Source organism: Peromyscus eremicus, chromosome 3, assembly GCF_949786415.1.
Source record: "Peromyscus eremicus chromosome 3, PerEre_H2_v1, whole genome shotgun sequence".
NCBI classification, from domain to species: Eukaryota; Metazoa; Chordata; class Mammalia; order Rodentia; family Cricetidae; genus Peromyscus; species Peromyscus eremicus.
Genome location: NC_081418.1, coordinates 41,926,437 through 41,944,021, shown reverse-complemented (window position 1 = coordinate 41,944,021; position 17,585 = coordinate 41,926,437). Strand labels below are relative to the sequence as shown.

The 17,585-nt window shown below is 42.3% G+C and overlaps 1 protein-coding gene and 1 long non-coding RNA gene across 2 annotated transcripts in view; one reads left to right on the top strand and one right to left on the bottom strand.

The window, feature by feature from the left end:
- Zc3hc1 (zinc finger C3HC-type containing 1) overlaps nucleotides 1–17,220 on the top strand; it is a 39,017-nt gene extending 21,797 nt beyond the window's left edge. The window contains exons 5-10 of the mRNA XM_059257504.1: nucleotides 116–243; nucleotides 1,581–1,735; nucleotides 3,572–3,812; nucleotides 4,274–4,486; nucleotides 11,579–11,785; nucleotides 16,814–17,220. Coding sequence (XP_059113487.1) covers nucleotides 116–243; nucleotides 1,581–1,735; nucleotides 3,572–3,812; nucleotides 4,274–4,486; nucleotides 11,579–11,785; nucleotides 16,814–16,882 — 1,013 coding nt within the window. The 3' untranslated portion in view covers nucleotides 16,883–17,220. The remainder of the gene's footprint in view (nucleotides 1–115; nucleotides 244–1,580; nucleotides 1,736–3,571; nucleotides 3,813–4,273; nucleotides 4,487–11,578; nucleotides 11,786–16,813) is intronic.
- On the bottom strand, nucleotides 1,292–11,791 carry LOC131906763 (uncharacterized). The gene is made up of 3 exons (XR_009378194.1): nucleotides 11,502–11,791; nucleotides 2,113–2,189; nucleotides 1,292–1,619 (listed from the first exon to the last, which is right to left on the bottom strand). It is a non-coding gene; the product is annotated as an uncharacterized LOC131906763 (long non-coding RNA).
- Nucleotides 17,221–17,585: the final 365 nt, after the last annotated feature.

Below are 17,585 nucleotides of genomic sequence, written 5' to 3'. Positions count from 1 at the left end.
TCATCTGTAAAACAATAGTTTATTATCATCACCTATTCATTTACGTTTCTCTAATTGCTCTATTCATGGTCTCTATTTTCACTCCCATCCAATCCCCCGTTTATTTTTCCCACAGATAGGTTTGGGATGTTGCCCCTGGGTGAGCCTGCTGTCCTTGTCAGTGAGTTCCTGGACCGGTTCCAAAGCCTCTGTCATTTAGACCTCCAGCTTCCTTCCCTGAGGCCAGAGGACTTGAAAACTATGGTGAGTTTTTCTTGGCTAGTTTGCAGTGGCCTCCTGTTGCCAACAGCTTTTATCTGTAAGTCCTCATTTGATTGACAAGAGGGTGCAGTGTTGGGAAGAAAGGCAGTAGTAAGTGATTTCTGTTTAAACAGTTAGATAGGGATCTTTAAATGGCTTTCCCCCCCCCCCCCTGGAGACAGAATCTCACTATGTAGCTCTAGTGGGCCTGGAACTTATATAAACCAGGGTGCTCTAGACTCACAAAGATCCACCTACCTCCACTCTACTACGTAAGTGCTGGGATTAAAGGCCTGTGCCCCCACATCCAGCCCTACAAATTCAGTTTTGTCTTGATTTGTTACTTAAACTGCTCATTACATATCGTTTCCCAGCGCTACAGTGTAATTGGAGGCTTTTCTCTGTACTGCCCCAACCAGCATCCATCTCCAAATGATCACTCAGAGGCTTATATTAATTATAAATATTTGGCCAATGGCTCAGGCTTATTACTAGCTAGCTCTTACATTTAAATTAACCCGTATTTCTTATCTGCGCTTTGCCACTTGTTACTTCATTTTCTATACATTTTGCTTCCTCAGCGGCCAGCTGGTGTCTGCCTGACTCCACAGCTCTCTTCTCTTCCTTAATTTAGTTGTCCTGCCCATACTTCCTGTCTGACTACCAGCCAATCAGCTTTATTATTAACAATAAGAGCAACACACATTCATAACGTACAAAGGATATCCCACAGCACTACAGGACAAGAAATTCTCTTCTGGTGAATAGAAATGTAGTACACTCTCTTCTCTGTTGCATTTCACCAGCCCTTGTCTTCTGTGAAGACACCCTGTATTGTAGGCAGTAAAAACTGATCATTTGCTTCAAGTTGACTCTCTGTTAGGGCTTCTATCACCAAGCAGTTGACCTCTGTTTGTTCTTAGAAAAGTCAGCCTGACCTTCACCAAGGCAGCCCCACCCCACCACGACCCTCATCACAGTGCCTTATTATCCACAGGCCAAAAATCAAGGCTGTCAAGTTTGTTCTGTCAAAAGTAAATTCAGTGGTAGGTCAAGACATTAATAGTAATGTTTTTATTATTTGGCTTCAAAGGTCACAAGTTTTAGGTAAAATTTACGATTGATAAGTTGAGAGCCATTTAATACTTAGAATGAAAGCTGCTACCTTTTTCAGTTGGCAATTTAGGTAGCTAAATTCTGTGTGACACCTTAGACCTGCCCTAGAGCATGTCTCCTGTGAAGACGTTGTCTCCAAGTCATGGCGTTCCCCAGTCCAGGTGCGTTATTGTGAGTGCGTTTTCTTTCTGTGGAGCTGCTTTTTAACCTTGGTTCCTTTGCAGTCCTTGACAGAAGACAAGATCAGTGTTCTGCTGCACCTGCTGGAGGATGAGCTTGATCACCAAACTGAGGACAAGAAAACTACAAGCAAATTGGGCTCAGACATGCAAGTCCATGTCACTGCCTGTGTTCTCTCTCTGTGTGGCTGGGCATGTAGGTGAGTGTTGCCTAGGAACATGAATAAGGACAGCGGTCACTGTCACTATTTAGGAACCACGTGTTTCCTATGAGAGAACAAAAAGAGAAATTGGGGGGCTGGAGAGAAGGCTCAGCAGATAAGAGCACTGGAGTGCTCTTCCAGAGGTCCTGAGTTCAATTCCCAGCAACTTCATGGTGACTCACAACCATCTCTAGTGGGATTTGATTCCCTCTTCTGATGTGCATGAAGACAGGGCACTCGTATACATAAAATACTTGAGTAAACAAATCTTAGAAGAGAAAGAGAGTGAATTTGGAGTTGGGGAGGGATAGAGAAGTGGGTAAGAATCAGCAGCAAAAACTGAATCAATGCTAAGGTATTCATGGTGTTCATACCTGAGTTTTTTCCTTGGTCAGCCTCCTCCTAGCTAGGAACTTATGTTCCTATAAACAGTGCAACAGTGCAGCTCTTTCTAAAAGCAAAGAAACATAGTGTCCTATTTTTAGAAAGGAAGAAAATTAAGTTTAATTGACAAATTGCCAGAGGATACACCATCTGGAGCCCCTAGCTCCCCCCAGTGGCATTCCCGTTCAGCTTTGTTTGGCATTGACTCTCCCAGGAAGAAGACTGCCAGGACCAGTCTGCTTTACTTTAAACATTTGCTTTTTATATTTCTTTTGTGTGTGTATGGAGTGGCCATACTGTGCATGTGCCATGGCGTGAGTGGAAGGTCAGAGGAAGTCTTTGAGAAGTCAGTTCTCTATTTTTTTTTTTTTTGGTTTTTCGAGACAGGGTTTCTCTGTGTAGCTTTGCGCCTTTCCTGGGACTCACTTGGTAGTCCAGGCTGGCCTCGAACTCACAGAGATCCGCCTGGCTCTGCCTCCCGAGTGCTGGGATTAAAGGCGTGCGCCACCACCGCCCGGCCAGTTCTCTATTTTTGCCATGTGGGTTCTGGAGATTGAACTCAAGCTGTCAGGTGTGGTGGTAAGCAGCTTTACCTGCTGAGCCATCTTGCTGGCCTTTGATTGACTTTAAAAAAAAAAAAAAAAAAAAGAGGGCCAGGCAGTGATGGCGCTCACTTTTAATCCCAGCACAGTCAGGGGCAGGCGAATCTCTGAGTTTGAGGCCAGCCTGGTCTACAGAGCTAGTTCCAGGACAGCCAGGGCTACACAGAGAAACCCTATCTCAAAAAACCAAAAAGAAAAAAAACATGTTTTTATTCATGTCTATGCGTCTGTGTCTGTGTGAAATGCATGCCACATGTGTGCAAATGCCTCAAAGACCAGAGGAGGGCTTCAGTGTTACGGGGTTGCTAGCCGCCCTGTGCGGCTGCTGGGACCCAAACATGTGTCCTCTGAAAGAGCATCAAGTGATTTTAACCTTCGTCTCTCCAGGCCTTCTGCCGCCACCACTGCTACTGCTGTTTACTTTAATGAGCTTTCTTATCACTGAGTGGGGCAGGGGTATGCCTGTCATCACAGCGCTTGGGAGGATTTATCATGAATATGAGGCCAGCCTGGGCTACAGAGTGAGACTCTATCTCAAACAAACAAAATAAGTAAATAAATGTGCTTTTTTTGGTAGATTAAGGAAAGGGTTTTAAGAGGAACAGGAGTTTATAAAACATACTTCACAATGTCTTTAAACATACCAAGACCCTAAGATCTCTTTGAGAAGGTAATGTGGGAGTTAGTGAATGTCAGGTCCTGAGATCAGGGCTCTAAGAGTTCATGGCTCTCAGTCCACTGGCCCACTGTAGAGACTGTTTGCTGAGATAAAACAGCAATCATTACACTTAGTCACATGGAAATGTCATCTTTAGAAAGACCCACTTTCTTTCCCGTTCCTTCCTAGTTCTTTGGAACCCACACAGCTTCCCCTGATATCATGTTCCCAGTGCATGAGGAAGGTCGGTCTCTGGGGCTTTCAGCAGATTGAATCTTCCCTGACGGATCTGGAGGCTTCCCGTGGCTTGACTAGCTCCCCCATTCCAGGAGTGGAGGGTCGGCCTGAGCACTTCCCTCTGGTGCCTGAATCTCCGAGGCGGATGATGACCCGAAGCCAAGATGCCACAGTTTCTCCCGGCTCCGAGCAGGTATCAGCTTCTTTAGCGTGCTGTTGTAACAGCAGGTTGGAAATTGATGGGAGGCTTCACTTTAAACCCTATCAGAGCTGGGTGGTGGTGGTGCACACCTTTAATCCCAGCACTCGGGAGGCAGAAAAGGCGGATCTCTGTGAGTTCAAGGCCAGCCTGGGCTACAGAGTGAGATACAGGACAGCCAGAGCTACACAGAGAAACCTTGTCTCAGGAAAAAAAGAACCCTATCAGTAAGACTGTCCTATCACGTTTCCCTTCACAGATGGAGAAGCTAAGTTTGTTATAGAAGCTAAGTATAGAAATACAATAGTCTTTGAAGAATTTAGTTATGTAGGCAGTTGAAATACTAAATTTATATAACAAATTCTAAAATACTGTGTTTCACATGCTTCTAGGAATACTCAGGCTAAAACTATTAATATCATTCATATTCTTCCATTGCCTTTCTTTTTCTACAGTCTGAAAAAAGTCCAGGTCTCATTGTCTCCCGAACCCGGAGCTGGGACTCTTCCAGTCCTGTTGACCGGCCTGAGCCAGAGGCAGCCAGCCCCACCACCAGGAGCCGACCAGTGACCCGGAGCATGGGAACTGGAGATTCTGCTGGCTTGGAAGTTCCCTCCAGCCCTCTCCGGAAAGCCAAGCGAGCTCGCCTCTGCTCTTCTGGCAGCTCGGTGAGTCTGTCTTTGTAGGTAGCCATGATCGCATAAATAGCAGAAGGTACCTCTTTGTGCATGGGAGAAGCAGGCACAGCCCTCCCTGGATTCTGTCCAAAAGTAATTTTCATGAGTGTGAAGATGGGACAGTTCATAACTTGTAATCCCAGCACTTGAGAGGTGGAGACAGGATCACAAGTGCAGAGGCCATCCTCCACTACTTCTCAGTTCAAGACCAGTGTGTGCTACATGAGACCTTGTCTCAAACAAAAACAGGCTGGAGAGAGCTCAGTAGGTAAAGGTGCTTGCTGCCAGGCCTGATGTGCCTTCTCACACACAGGCACACACAAAACAATGTTTAAAAAGAGGAGTGGGGGGAACAGTTGGTTGATCAAGAGAGATCGTAACTACTTAGACTAACAGGACAGCAGTGCAGTAGGGCAACAGGTCTGATGAAGGAGACTGGATTCTCCCCCCTCCCTACCCAGTCTCATACCGTAACTCAGGCTGCCCTGGAACTCACTGTGGACCTAGGCTGGCCTTGGACTTAGATCAATCCTCTTGTCTCAGTGCTGAGATCATAAGCCTGACCCATCAACACCTGGCAGGTAGCTTGTTTTGCTGGGGTTTTTTTGTTTTGTTTTTTGTTTCTTAAGATTTCTTTTATTTGCCGGGCAGTGGTGGCGCACGCCTTTAATCCCAGCACTCGGGAGGCAGAGCCAGGCGGATCTCTGTGAGTTCAAGGCCAGCCTGGTCTACAGAGTGAGTTCCAGGAAAGGCGCAAAGCTACACAGAGAAACCCTGTCTCGGGGGGGAAAAAAAAAAAAAGATTTCTTTTATTTATTATGTATACAGTGTTCTGCCTGCACATATCCCTTCAGGCCAAAAGAGGGCACCAGATCTTATTGTAGATGGTTGTGAGCCACCATGTGGTGCTAGGAATTGAACTCAGGACCTCTGGGAGACCAGACAGTGCTTAATCTCTGAGCCATCTCTCCAGCTCTTATTTTTATTTTTTGAGACAGGGTCTCTGTCTAGACCAGGCTGGCCTCAAACACACAGAGATCCATCTGTCTCTGTCTCCCGAGTGCTGGGATTAAAGGCGTGTGCCACCACCACCCAGCTTTTTTACAGCTCTTTATGTATTCTAGTATATCCTCTTTGTGAAGTCTATATGTATTCTAGTATACCCTCTGTCTGAAGTCTTTATGTATTCTAGTATACCCTCTGTGTGAAGTCTTTATGTATTCTAGTATACCCTCTGTCTGAAGTCCTTATGTATTCTAGTATACCCTCTGTGTGAAGTCTTTATGTATTCTAGTATACCCTCTGTCTGAAGTCTTTATGTATTCTAGTATACCCTCTGTCTGAAGTCTTTATGTATTCTAGTATACCCTCTGTCTGAAGTCTTTATGTATTCTAGTATACCCTCTGTGTGAAGTCTTTATGTATTCTAGTATACCCTCTGTCTGAAGTCTTTATGTATTCTAGTATACCCTCTGTGTGAAGTCTTTATGTATTCTAGTATACCCTCTGTCTGAAGTCCTTATGTATTCTAGTATACCCTCTGTGTGAAGTCTTTATGTATTCTAGTATACCCTCTGTCTGAAGTCTTTATGTATTCTAGTATACCCTCTGTGTGAAGTCTTTATGTATTCTAGTATACCCTCTGTCTGAAGTCTTTATGTATTCTAGTATACCCTCTGTGTGAAGTCTTTATGTATTCTAGTATACCCTCTGTCTGAAGTCCTTATGTATTCTAGTATACCCTCTGTGTGAAGTCTTTATGTATTCTAGTATACCCTCTGTGTGAAGTCTTTATGTATTCTAGTATACCCTCTGTCTGAAGTCTTTATGTATTCTAGGTATACCCTCTGTGTGAAGTCTTTATGTATTCTAGTATACCCTCTGTGTGAAGTCTTTATGTATTCTAGTATACCCTCTGTGTGAAGTCCTTATGTATTCTAGTATACCCTCTGTCTGAAGTCTTTATGTATTCTAGTATACCCTCTGTCTGAAGTCTTTATGTATTCTAGTATACCCTCTGTCTGAAGTCTTTATGTATTCTAGTATACCCTCTGTCTGAAGTCTTTATGTATTCTAGTATACCCTCTGTGTGAAGTCTTTATGTATTCTAGTATACCCTCTGTCTGAAGTCCTTATGTATTCTAGTATACCCTCTGTCTGAAGTCTTTATGTATTCTAGTATACCCTCTGTCTGAAGTCTTTATGTATTCTAGTATACCCTCTGTCTGAAGTCTTTATGTATTCTAGTATACCCTCTGTGTGAAGTCTTTATGTATTCTAGTATACCCTCTGTCTGAAGTCTTTATGTATTCTAGTATACCCTCTGTGTGAAGTCTTTATGTATTCTAGTATACCCTCTGTCTGAAGTCCTTATGTATTCTAGTATACCCTCTGTGTGAAGTCTTTATGTATTCTAGTATACCCTCTGTCTGAAGTCTTTATGTATTCTAGTATACCCTCTGTGTGAAGTCTTTATGTATTCTAGTATACCCTCTGTCTGAAGTCCTTATGTATTCTAGTATACCCTCTGTGTGAAGTCTTTATGTATTCTAGTATACCCTCTGTCTGAAGTCCTTATGTATTCTAGTATACCCTCTGTGTGAAGTCTTTATGTATTCTAGTATACCCTCTGTCTGAAGTCTTTATGTATTCTAGTATACCCTGTCTGAAGTCTTTATGTATTCTAGTATACCCTCTGTCTGAAGTCTTTATGTATTCTAGTATACCCTCTGTCTGAAGTCTTTATGTATTCTAGTATACCCTCTGTCTGAAGTCCTTATGTATTCTAGTATACCCTCTGTCTGAAGTCCTTATGTATTCTAGTATACCCTCTGTGTGAAGTCTTTATGTATTCTAGTATACCCTCTGTCTGAAGTCTTTATGTATTCTAGTATACCCTCTGTGTGAAGTCTTTATGTATTCTAGTATACCCTCTGTCTGAAGTCTTTATGTATTCTAGGTATACCCTGTCTGAAGTCCTTATGTATTCTAGTATACCCTCTGTCTGAAGTCCTTATGTATTCTAGTATACCCTCTGTGTGAAGTCTTTATGTATTCTAGTATACCCTCTGTCTGAAGTCTTTATGTATTCTAGTATACCCTCTGTCTGAAGTCCTTATGTATTCTAGTATACCCTCTGTGTGAAGTCTTTATGTATTCTAGTATACCCTCTGTCTGAAGTCTTTATGTATTCTAGTATACCCTCTGTGTGAAGTCTTTATGTATTCTAGTATACCCTCTGTCTGAAGTCTTTATGTATTCTAGTATACCCTCTGTGTGAAGTCTTTATGTATTCTAGTATACCCTCTGTCTGAAGTCCTTATGTATTCTAGTATACCCTCTGTGTGAAGTCTTTATGTATTCTAGTATACCCTCTGTCTGAAGTCTTTATGTATTCTAGTATACCCTCTGTCTGAAGTCTTTATGTATTCTAGTATACCCTCTGTGTGAAGTCTTTATGTATTCTAGTATACCCTCTGTCTGAAGTCTTTATGTATTCTAGTATACCCTCTGTGTGAAGTCTTTATGTATTCTAGTATACCCTCTGTCTGAAGTCCTTATGTATTCTAGTATACCCTCTGTGTGAAGTCTTTATGTATTCTAGTATACCCTCTGTCTGAAGTCTTTATGTATTCTAGTATACCCTCTGTGTGAAGTCTTTATGTATTCTAGTATACCCTCTGTGTGAAGTCTTTATGTATTCTAGTATACCCTCTGTGTGAAGTCCTTATGTATTCTAGTATACCCTCTGTGTGAAGTCCTTATGTATTCTAGTATACCCTCTGTCTGAAGTCTATATGTATTCTAGTATACCCTCTGTCTGAAGTCTTTATGTATTCTAGTATACCCTCTGTGTGAAGTCTTTATGTATTCTAGTATACCCTCTGTCTGAAGTCTTTATGTATTCTAGTATACCCTCTGTGTGAAGTCTTTATGTATTCTAGTATACCCTCTGTCTGAAGTCTTTATGTATTCTAGTATACCCTCTGTGTGAAGTCTTTATGTATTCTAGTATACCCTCTGTCTGAAGTCTTTATGTATTCTAGTATACCCTCTGTGTGAAGTCTTTATGTATTCTAGTATACCCTCTGTCTGAAGTCTTTATGTATTCTAGTATACCCTCTGTGTGAAGTCTTTATGTATTCTAGTATACCCTCTGTCTGAAGTCCTTATGTATTCTAGTATACCCTCTGTGTGAAGTCTTTATGTATTCTAGTATACCCTCTGTGTGAAGTCTTTATGTATTCTAGTATACCCTCTGTCTGAAGTCTTTATGTATTCTAGGTATACCCTCTGTGTGAAGTCTTTATGTATTCTAGTATACCCTCTGTCTGAAGTCTTTATGTATTCTAGTATACCCTCTGTGTGAAGTCTTTATGTATTCTAGTATACCCTCTGTCTGAAGTCCTTATGTATTCTAGTATACCCTCTGTGTGAAGTCTTTATGTATTCTAGTATACCCTCTGTCTGAAGTCTTTATGTATTCTAGTATACCCTCTGTCTGAAGTCTTTATGTATTCTAGTATACCCTCTGTGTGAAGTCTTTATGTATTCTAGTATACCCTCTGTCTGAAGTCTTTATGTATTCTAGTATACCCTCTGTGTGAAGTCTTTATGTATTCTAGTATACCCTCTGTGTGAAGTCCTTATGTATTCTAGTATACCCTCTGTGTGAAGTCTTTATGTATTCTAGTATACCCTCTGTCTGAAGTCTTTATGTATTCTAGTATACCCTCTGTGTGAAGTCCTTATGTATTCTAGTATACCCTCTGTCTGAAGTCCTTATGTATTCTAGTATACCCTCTGTGTGAAGTCTTTATGTATTCTAGTATACCCTCTGTCTGAAGTCCTTATGTATTCTAGTATACCCTCTGTCTGAAGTCTTTATGTATTCTAGTATACCCTCTGTCTGAAGTCTTTATGTATTCTAGTATACCCTGTCTGAAGTCTTTATGTATTCTAGTATACCCTCTGTCTGAAGTCTTTATGTATTCTAGTATACCCTGTCTGAAGTCTTTATGTATTCTAGTATACCCTCTGTCTGAAGTCTTTATGTATTCTAGTATACCCTGTCTGAAGTCTTTATGTATTCTAGTATACCCTGTCTGAAGTCTTTATGTATTCTAGTATATCCTCTGTGTGAAGTCTTTATGTATTCTAGTATACCCTCTGTCTGAAGTCCTTATGTATTCTAGTATACCCTCTGTCTGAAGTCCTTATGTATTCTAGTATACCCTCTGTGTGAAGTCTTTATGTATTCTAGTATACCCTCTGTCTGAAGTCCTTATGTATTCTAGTATACCCTCTGTGTGAAGTCTTTATGTATTCTAGTATACCCTCTGTGTGAAGTCTTTATGTATTCTAGTATACCCTCTGTCTGAAGTCTTTATGTATTCTAGGTATACCCTCTGTGTGAAGTCTTTATGTATTCTAGTATACCCTCTGTGTGAAGTCTTTATGTATTCTAGTATACCCTCTGTCTGAAGTCTTTATGTATTCTAGTATACCCTCTGTGTGAAGTCTTTATGTATTCTAGTATACCCTCTGTGTGAAGTCTTTATGTATTCTAGTATACCCTCTGTGTGAAGTCTTTATGTATTCTAGTATACCCTCTGTGTGAAGTCTTTATGTATTCTAGTATACCCTCTGTGTGAAGTCTTTATGTATTCTAGTATACCCTCTGTCTGAAGTCTTTATGTATTCTAGTATACCCTCTGTGTGAAGTCTTTATGTATTCTAGTATACCCTCTGTGTGAAGTCTTTATGTATTCTAGTATACCCTCTGTCTGAAGTCTTTATGTATTCTAGTATACCCTCTGTCTGAAGTCTTTATGTATTCTAGTATACCCTGTCTGAAGTCTTTATGTATTCTAGTATACCCTCTGTGTGAAGTCTTTATGTATTCTAGTATACCCTCTGTCTGAAGTCCTTATGTATTCTAGTATACCCTCTGTGTGAAGTCTTTATGTATTCTAGTATACCCTCTGTCTGAAGTCTTTATGTATTCTAGTATACCCTCTGTCTGAAGTCCTTATGTATTCTAGTATACCCTCTGTGTGAAGTCTTTATGTATTCTAGGTATACCCTCTGTGTGAAGTCTTTATGTATTCTAGTATACCCTCTGTGTGAAGTCTTTATGTATTCTAGTATACCCTCTGTGTGAAGTCTTTATGTATTCTAGTATACCCTCTGTCTGAAGTCCTTATGTATTCTAGTATACCCTCTGTCTGAAGTCTTTATGTATTCTAGTATACCCTCTGTCTGAAGTCTTTATGTATTCTAGTATACCCTGTCTGAAGTCTTTATGTATTCTAGTATACCCTGTCTGAAGTCTTTATGTATTCTAGGTATACCCTGTCTGAAGTCCTTATATATTCTAGGTATACCCTGTCTGAAGTGTAGCTGAGACAGACTTTCTCCCATTCTTAGGCTCTCTTCACTCTAATATTTTGCTTTGTTCTGCAGAAGCTTTTGATTCAATACAATTCCATCTATCAGTTCTTGGAATTATTTCCTGGGCTATCACAGTGCTTTTCAGAACATTGTTACCCAAGCTTAAGAAGGTTCAAGAAGCCGGGCGGTGGTGGCTCACGCCTTTAAGCCCAGCACTGGGAGGCAGAGGCAGTTGGATCTCTGTGAGTTTGAGGACAGCCAGGGCTGTTACACAGAGAAACCCTGTCTCAAAAACAACAAAAACAAAATAAGGTTGAGTAACCTAGTGTTGTCACACCTGTAATCCCAGCGCTCCAGAGGCTGAGGATAGAGGCAAGTTCAAGGCCATCCTGAGCTGCACACTGGCACCAACCCTATCACAACAGAAAGGGGCCAGGGTTAGATATCTAAAGAATGAGAGGGAAATGAAAGGACAGTTTAAAGGGCATACTTGGGAGGCTGAGAAAGTATGGTGACCAGCCTGGGCTACATAGCATGACTTTTATCTCAAACCAACAGAGGTAATGTAATAATAAAGCCGAGCTAGAAATGCAGGCAGATGTGTGACTCTGACCTTGAGTGGCTGCAGTGCCTCCCTGACCAGGCCCAGCATCTGTCCTAGTAAGACTGTGCCTCTTCTTTGTCCCTCAGGACACCTCTCCCCGAAGCTTCTTTGATCCCACCTCTCAGCATAGAGATTGGTGCCCTTGGGTGAATCTCACACTTGCCAAAGAAACCAGGGAGCATGAGACAACGGAGGAGGAAACCAGTGCCCCAGCAGAGCCAGGCTGGAAGGCAGTGCTGACCATCCTGCTGGCCCACAAGCGTTCTAACCAGCCAGCTGAGATGGACTCCATGGTGAGATGGCCACTGCGCAGTGCGTGTGTGCGTGTGTGCGTGCGTGCGTGCGTGCGTGCGTGCGTGCGTGCGTGCGTGCGTGCATGCGTGCATGCGTGCATGCGATATAGCAGCAGAGGCTGGCCCCTGTAGTTAGTGCCTGCCTGCTTCTGCTCTCCTAAGTCAGCTTCAGCTTATTCTGCTTTCAGGAGCACAGAGGTGGTTCAGTCCTTCTCAACCGCTTAGCGTATGGCATTCCATGACTTTCTGGTAAATTCTTTGTTCCTCCAGCTGAAATGACTCCAAGTAGGAAAGGAATACAGCCACAGAAATAGACGGATGGGCAGCTGCCTCAGCGTCGTGCTTGGCACAGCTGCGCTCTGTCAGTCTCCATCACTTGCATTTGGAGTCTGGCCAGTTAACTGTTTGGAGCTCTGGACCCTGATGCCAAACCATGGTTTTTATGACATGTCCCATGTCATCATGTTACTTTGCTCTTACACAGCCCAGGCACGTGCTCTGGACCAGCGTTAGCTCTCACAATCAGGACTGCTGCCATTACAGACCTGAGTAAATGCAAAGCCATCAGAGACATCTGGAAAACCAGAATGAAAGTGACAGGGTAGACATAAAGAAATCCAGGGGACTGGTTTTGTATTCTTTCCAGGCTCAGTTCCACATTTGCCTCATAGCCTGGCGTAAATGTAACCATTTCTGATGTCTATGCCTTCCATGGATCAAGTGAAAAAATACTTGCCTGCCATGGTTCCCAGATTCATGGTGGTCAGGTCATAGGATTTCCACCAGAGGGAGCTAGAATTATACTAAAAGCCCAACAAAGTATATCATTAGTGCCCGCAATAAGTAACTAGAGGAAGGGTTTCCAAAATCTGTCTGTCTATCTTCTTTTTTTTTTTTTTTGGTTTTTTGAGACAGGGTTTCTCTGTGTAGCTTTGCACCTTTCCTGGAACTCGCTTTGGAGACCAGGCTAGCCTCGAACTCACAGAGATCCGCCTGGCTCTGCCTCCCGAGTGCTGGGATTAAAGGCGTGCGCCACCACTGCCTGGCTTATCTTTTTTTTTAATTTAAAAATATTTAGGTCAGGGGCCTAGCAAGATGGCTCAATAAGGGAGCTTGCTGCTAAGCCTGAAGGCCTGAGTTCAATACTCAGAAACCTTGTAGTAGGAGAGAACTGACTCTAGGAAGGCCTCCACATGGCCTACCTTGGTATGCATGCACGTGCACATACTAAATAAATAAATGCATAAATACATAAATGGAATAAAAATTGTTAATGTTTTGGTCAGACGTGGCAGTACACACCAGTAATGCCAGCACTCAGTAGGTTTAGGCAGAAAGATCGTAAGTTGGAGGCCAGCCTGACCTATATAGGAGAACTAATCTCCAAAAAACTACAACAGAGCAGGGATTGGGAATATAAAGTATAGGTAGACACCCGCTAGACCCACCACTCAAACTGAAAATGTTAACCTGTTTCTGTCCACAAATCCAGGAAACAATGTTTTAGCTGGTTTTTGTTTTGTTTTAGAGATGCTTCTCTATTGCCAGCCATGGTAGCGCACACCTTTAATCCCAGCACTCAGGAGGCAGAGGCAGGTAGATCTCTGTGCGTCAGAAGCCAGCCTGGTCTACAGAGGGAGTTCCAAACTAGGGTGACGTAGTGAGAACTGTCTCAGAAAACAACAAAAGATTCCCACCTGTCGGACTGGAAGGGCCTTAATGGGGCCATAGAAAGAACAAAGAGCTTACACTGTTTTTTCAGCTTAGTTTCAACTTTGCCAGTAAAGTAAGTAAATTCCTCGGTCCTCTGAGTCCCAGTATGAGCTTCTTTTCTGGAACTTCACTTTATTGAAATGTTAAAAAAAAAAAAAAAAGACACTTTTTTTTGTGGGGGTTTTGTTGTTTAAGATTTATTTTAGCTGGGCATGAGCACAACTGTAATTCTAGAACTTGGAGGCAGAGGCAAGCCGATCTCTGAATTCAAGGCCAGTCAGGTCTATGGAATAATTTCCAGTCAGCCAGGGATACACAGAGAAATCCTGCCCCCCCCAAAAAAAAAGATTTGTGTGTATGGATGTGCACCGTATGCCTGGGAATTATAGTGGTTGGGTGCTGGGAATTGAACTCAGGTCCTTGCAAGAGCAACCAGTGCTCTAACCACTGAGCAAGTTCTCCAGCCCCATTTTTTGTTTTGTTTTAAAGGTTTATTTTTAACTACACATAGGGCTGGCGCGCTCTCTCTCTCTCTCTCTCTCTCTCTCTCTCTCTCTCTCTCTCTCTCTCTCTGTGTGTGTGTGTGTGTGTGTGTGTGTGTGTGTTGTGCATGTGGGTATGTGCACATAAGTCCTGGAGCTGAGGTTGTTAATCACCTGGTGTATGTTTGGGCTGGGAAGCACACTTGGGTCCTGAAAGAGCAGTTAAGTGCTCATAACTACTGAGTCATCTCTTCAGCCTCTGTTTTATTTTACTTTTTTTAGAAAAAGGTAAGAAAAAAGTTTCTTTGTTTTTTAAGGCTGGTAAAGGCACTTACCACCAAACCTGATGACCAGAGTTTGGTCCCAGGACCCACAGGGTAGAAGGAGAGAACCAACTTCTGCAAGTTGTCCTCTGACTTCCACACATGTTGTGGCATGTACATGCTTACACACACAAAACAAGTAAATGTAATTTTTAAAAAAATGTAGAGAGGAGTCACACATGGTGGCACACCTTTTTAAGATTGGTGAAATTCGGGGCTGGAGAGATGGCTCAGAGGTTAAGAGCACTGACTGCTCTTCCAGAGGTTCTGAGTTCAATTCCCAGCAACCACATGGTGGCTCACAACCATCTCTAATGAAAGCTGTGGTGCCCTCTTCTGGCCTGCAGGCAAATATGCAGGCAGAACACTGTGTACGTAATAAATCAATCTTTAAAAAAAAATTCTTATTTAAAAAAAAAAAGCAATGAGAGCCTTTCTGTTTTTAGTTCTGTTAACTAAAACATGAAGCTGAGAAAGCCAAGTCCATGTTTAAACTCTTTGGGGGTCATTCTTGTATAATATTAGCGGGACCAGCCTTAATATCATACATCCTGAGGACTATTTTCGGGAAAAAGAATCTCAGCACACTGAGCTCTATAGTCCACTTGCTTTAATTCCTCTGGCATAACATCCTTTATACACAGCTTCAGTTCTGTTCTCGTGCCTAGCTCCTTTCTTGCCTGATTCCTCTCTATACTTATCTGAGTTCTATCTTAATTCTCTCGTCTTAATTCTGCCTCATCTAGGTCCTTTTCAGCTTGTTCTTACCCAGCTAGTACTTCCCCATCTGGCTCTTCCTCATCTTCCATCTCGTTCCTCTAGTACTCTCTTCTAGCCCTTCAATCTAGTTCTTCCCCATCTCAGTTTGTTCCTCTCAAGTTCTTACCCATCTAGTTCTTTCATTCTCTTTTCTGTTCTCCGTCCTCGTGCCCTGGAATTCCTGGTATGTAAAGCCAGGCTTCCAGGGTCAAACAGAGGGGTGATAAGAATCACATTGAGAGGCAACAACCGTTAATTATCATTTGCAACCCCAAAGGGAAGTGACCAATGGGGAAATGAATTAACTAAAGGCTAGATTTAGGTAATATCTAAGAAGAGGGCTCTTATGTACTCAACTATAATCTTAAACATGATTAGTAGAAAATGTTAAGAATCTATAAATTGCTAGGTAAATGGGAGAAAATAAAACTGCCTTCTTTTTTCCTGTGGCTCCTATCTGTCCAAGCTATCTGCTGTTTTTCTGCAGGGTAGGGGAGAGTGTGCTCAGTTGCTAGGCAACCTGTGTACAGCTAGATGCCTTTGGTGATAGTTAAAGGGAGATCTGGAACTCGAGGTAAGGTTTGAGAAAGCAGGAAGTAAAGCTTAATTGGCACATCCGCCAGGCCTTCTCAAACAGGTAGCCTGGATGCTTAAGTCTGTTTTTAGAGAGTACGGAAGTATCTCTGATAAGGTACTTTCCTCCATCTGGGGATGGACCTGGCCGGATGCTGCCAATGGTGATAATTACAGGGAGGCTTGAACTGGGGTTCTGGCTGAGCATAGCTGTCAGCACAGAAGGTTATCTAAATATTCCTGGGACGTGGTTAGGAAAGGAGTTAAAGGTCTATAAAGTTAGTAAGGATGTAAGAAAAGGAGGGTCTGAGCTAAGTTGTGTAAAGCTATTACTTAATGTCCACCTGACCTAGGTGGTGTCTCCTTGTGGAATTTATCTTAAATCAGGAGACTTGTTATTGCTGTTAGTCCTTAAGAGTGGCTAAGGGAGATATTTGATTCCAGAGAAAGCCTTTCCTGAGGCTCTTCTCCAAATACCTGGAATGTGTATGTCCAGAGAGTGATCAGTCCACACTGTTAGCCCTTCCGAGGGAAAAGTCAATTGGGAAAACTATGAAGGCACACATGATTTTCATAACAGAAGACAGCTGATGTATAACAAGCCAAGTAACGCCAAAAACTCCTTGGAATTTGGCTTCCTCTGGAGGAATTCCCTGATCCCTCCAGGTAGTGACTTTGCCATAACCAGCTGAGCTCTTATGATCTAGTCCTGCGGCCTGCAGCAGATCATTTCAGTTTTATTTTTCAAACTTTGATGATACAGTTAACCCCAGCTTGGTGCCACATAAATCATTGTTCGTAGGAAATAACTAGGTCCGATTAAAATCCTGAGTAAAGGCCAGTGCAGACCATGTGCCACACTCAGGGTGGCACAGGAGTACTATTGTCACGAACAGAGATGAGGGCAGATGGAGATCCGTAGAGGGACAATACGGGCTAGGTGTCAGAAACTCAGAGCGTTAGCAGTGGTCAGGCAGAAGAACACAGACTTCTTGATTTTGTTTGACTTTAGCTGTGCATTATGTATCTAATGTAACATAAAATGAGTTTTTAGTCAATCTTAGATTTGTGCTGATCATATCTAAGAAGAAATTTACCAAGGCAGCCCTAACACTAACCCTATCTTTTGTCTCTGTGAAGGAATGTAATTCTGATAATAAGCTTTTGTCTGTCTACAGAGTCTCTCTGAAAAATCAAGGAAAGTGTTCCGAATATTCCGGCAGTGGGAGTCTTTATGCTCGTCCTGAAAAATGCTCCAGACAGAACTGATGAGGGTGACATTTAAAAAAATAAGTCTGAATTCTCTTTTTGGTCAGCTGATGCTGCTTTTCTTTGTTCTGGTTTAATTGCAAGTGCAAAGACTTGCCATCTGCATGATGAAGAGGAGACCCATTGCCATGTGGGGATGAGGACAGGTCAAGACACAGCATGCCCGGTTCTGTCAGAGGACTGTGGAGTTTTGAAACCAGCCATAAGACCAGGGATCAGAATACCCATCCAGTAGCTTTGCTGCGGGCATGGTGTGTGAGAGTGTAGTCCAGGAATGTAACAGTGTGTGTTAATAAAGTGTTTGCTAAGATTCTCACTACTAGAGAATTCTTTTCTCCCTCCCTGGCTCCCCAGGGGGAGCTTTCATAGAATTCAACTTTGGTTTATCATTGGGACCTTAGAAAGAACCAATGTAGATATTGCTTAGTTGCACCCCAAGGAGAAAACTCTTGTAATAATAATATTCCATCCATGCTTTGCTTTATTGATATCTCTAAAAAATAGGATTTCTTTATTGTAGATTATGTCCAACATAAACTAACCCCTGAATATCACTTACTAGTCTATATTGAAATTTGTAATTAGGAGTAATGGAGGTATGACTTGATGGTTAAACATGTCTCTGGACAAAAGTTCTGGGTATAACTCCCAGCATGCCCTGACCCCAGATTTCTAATTGTT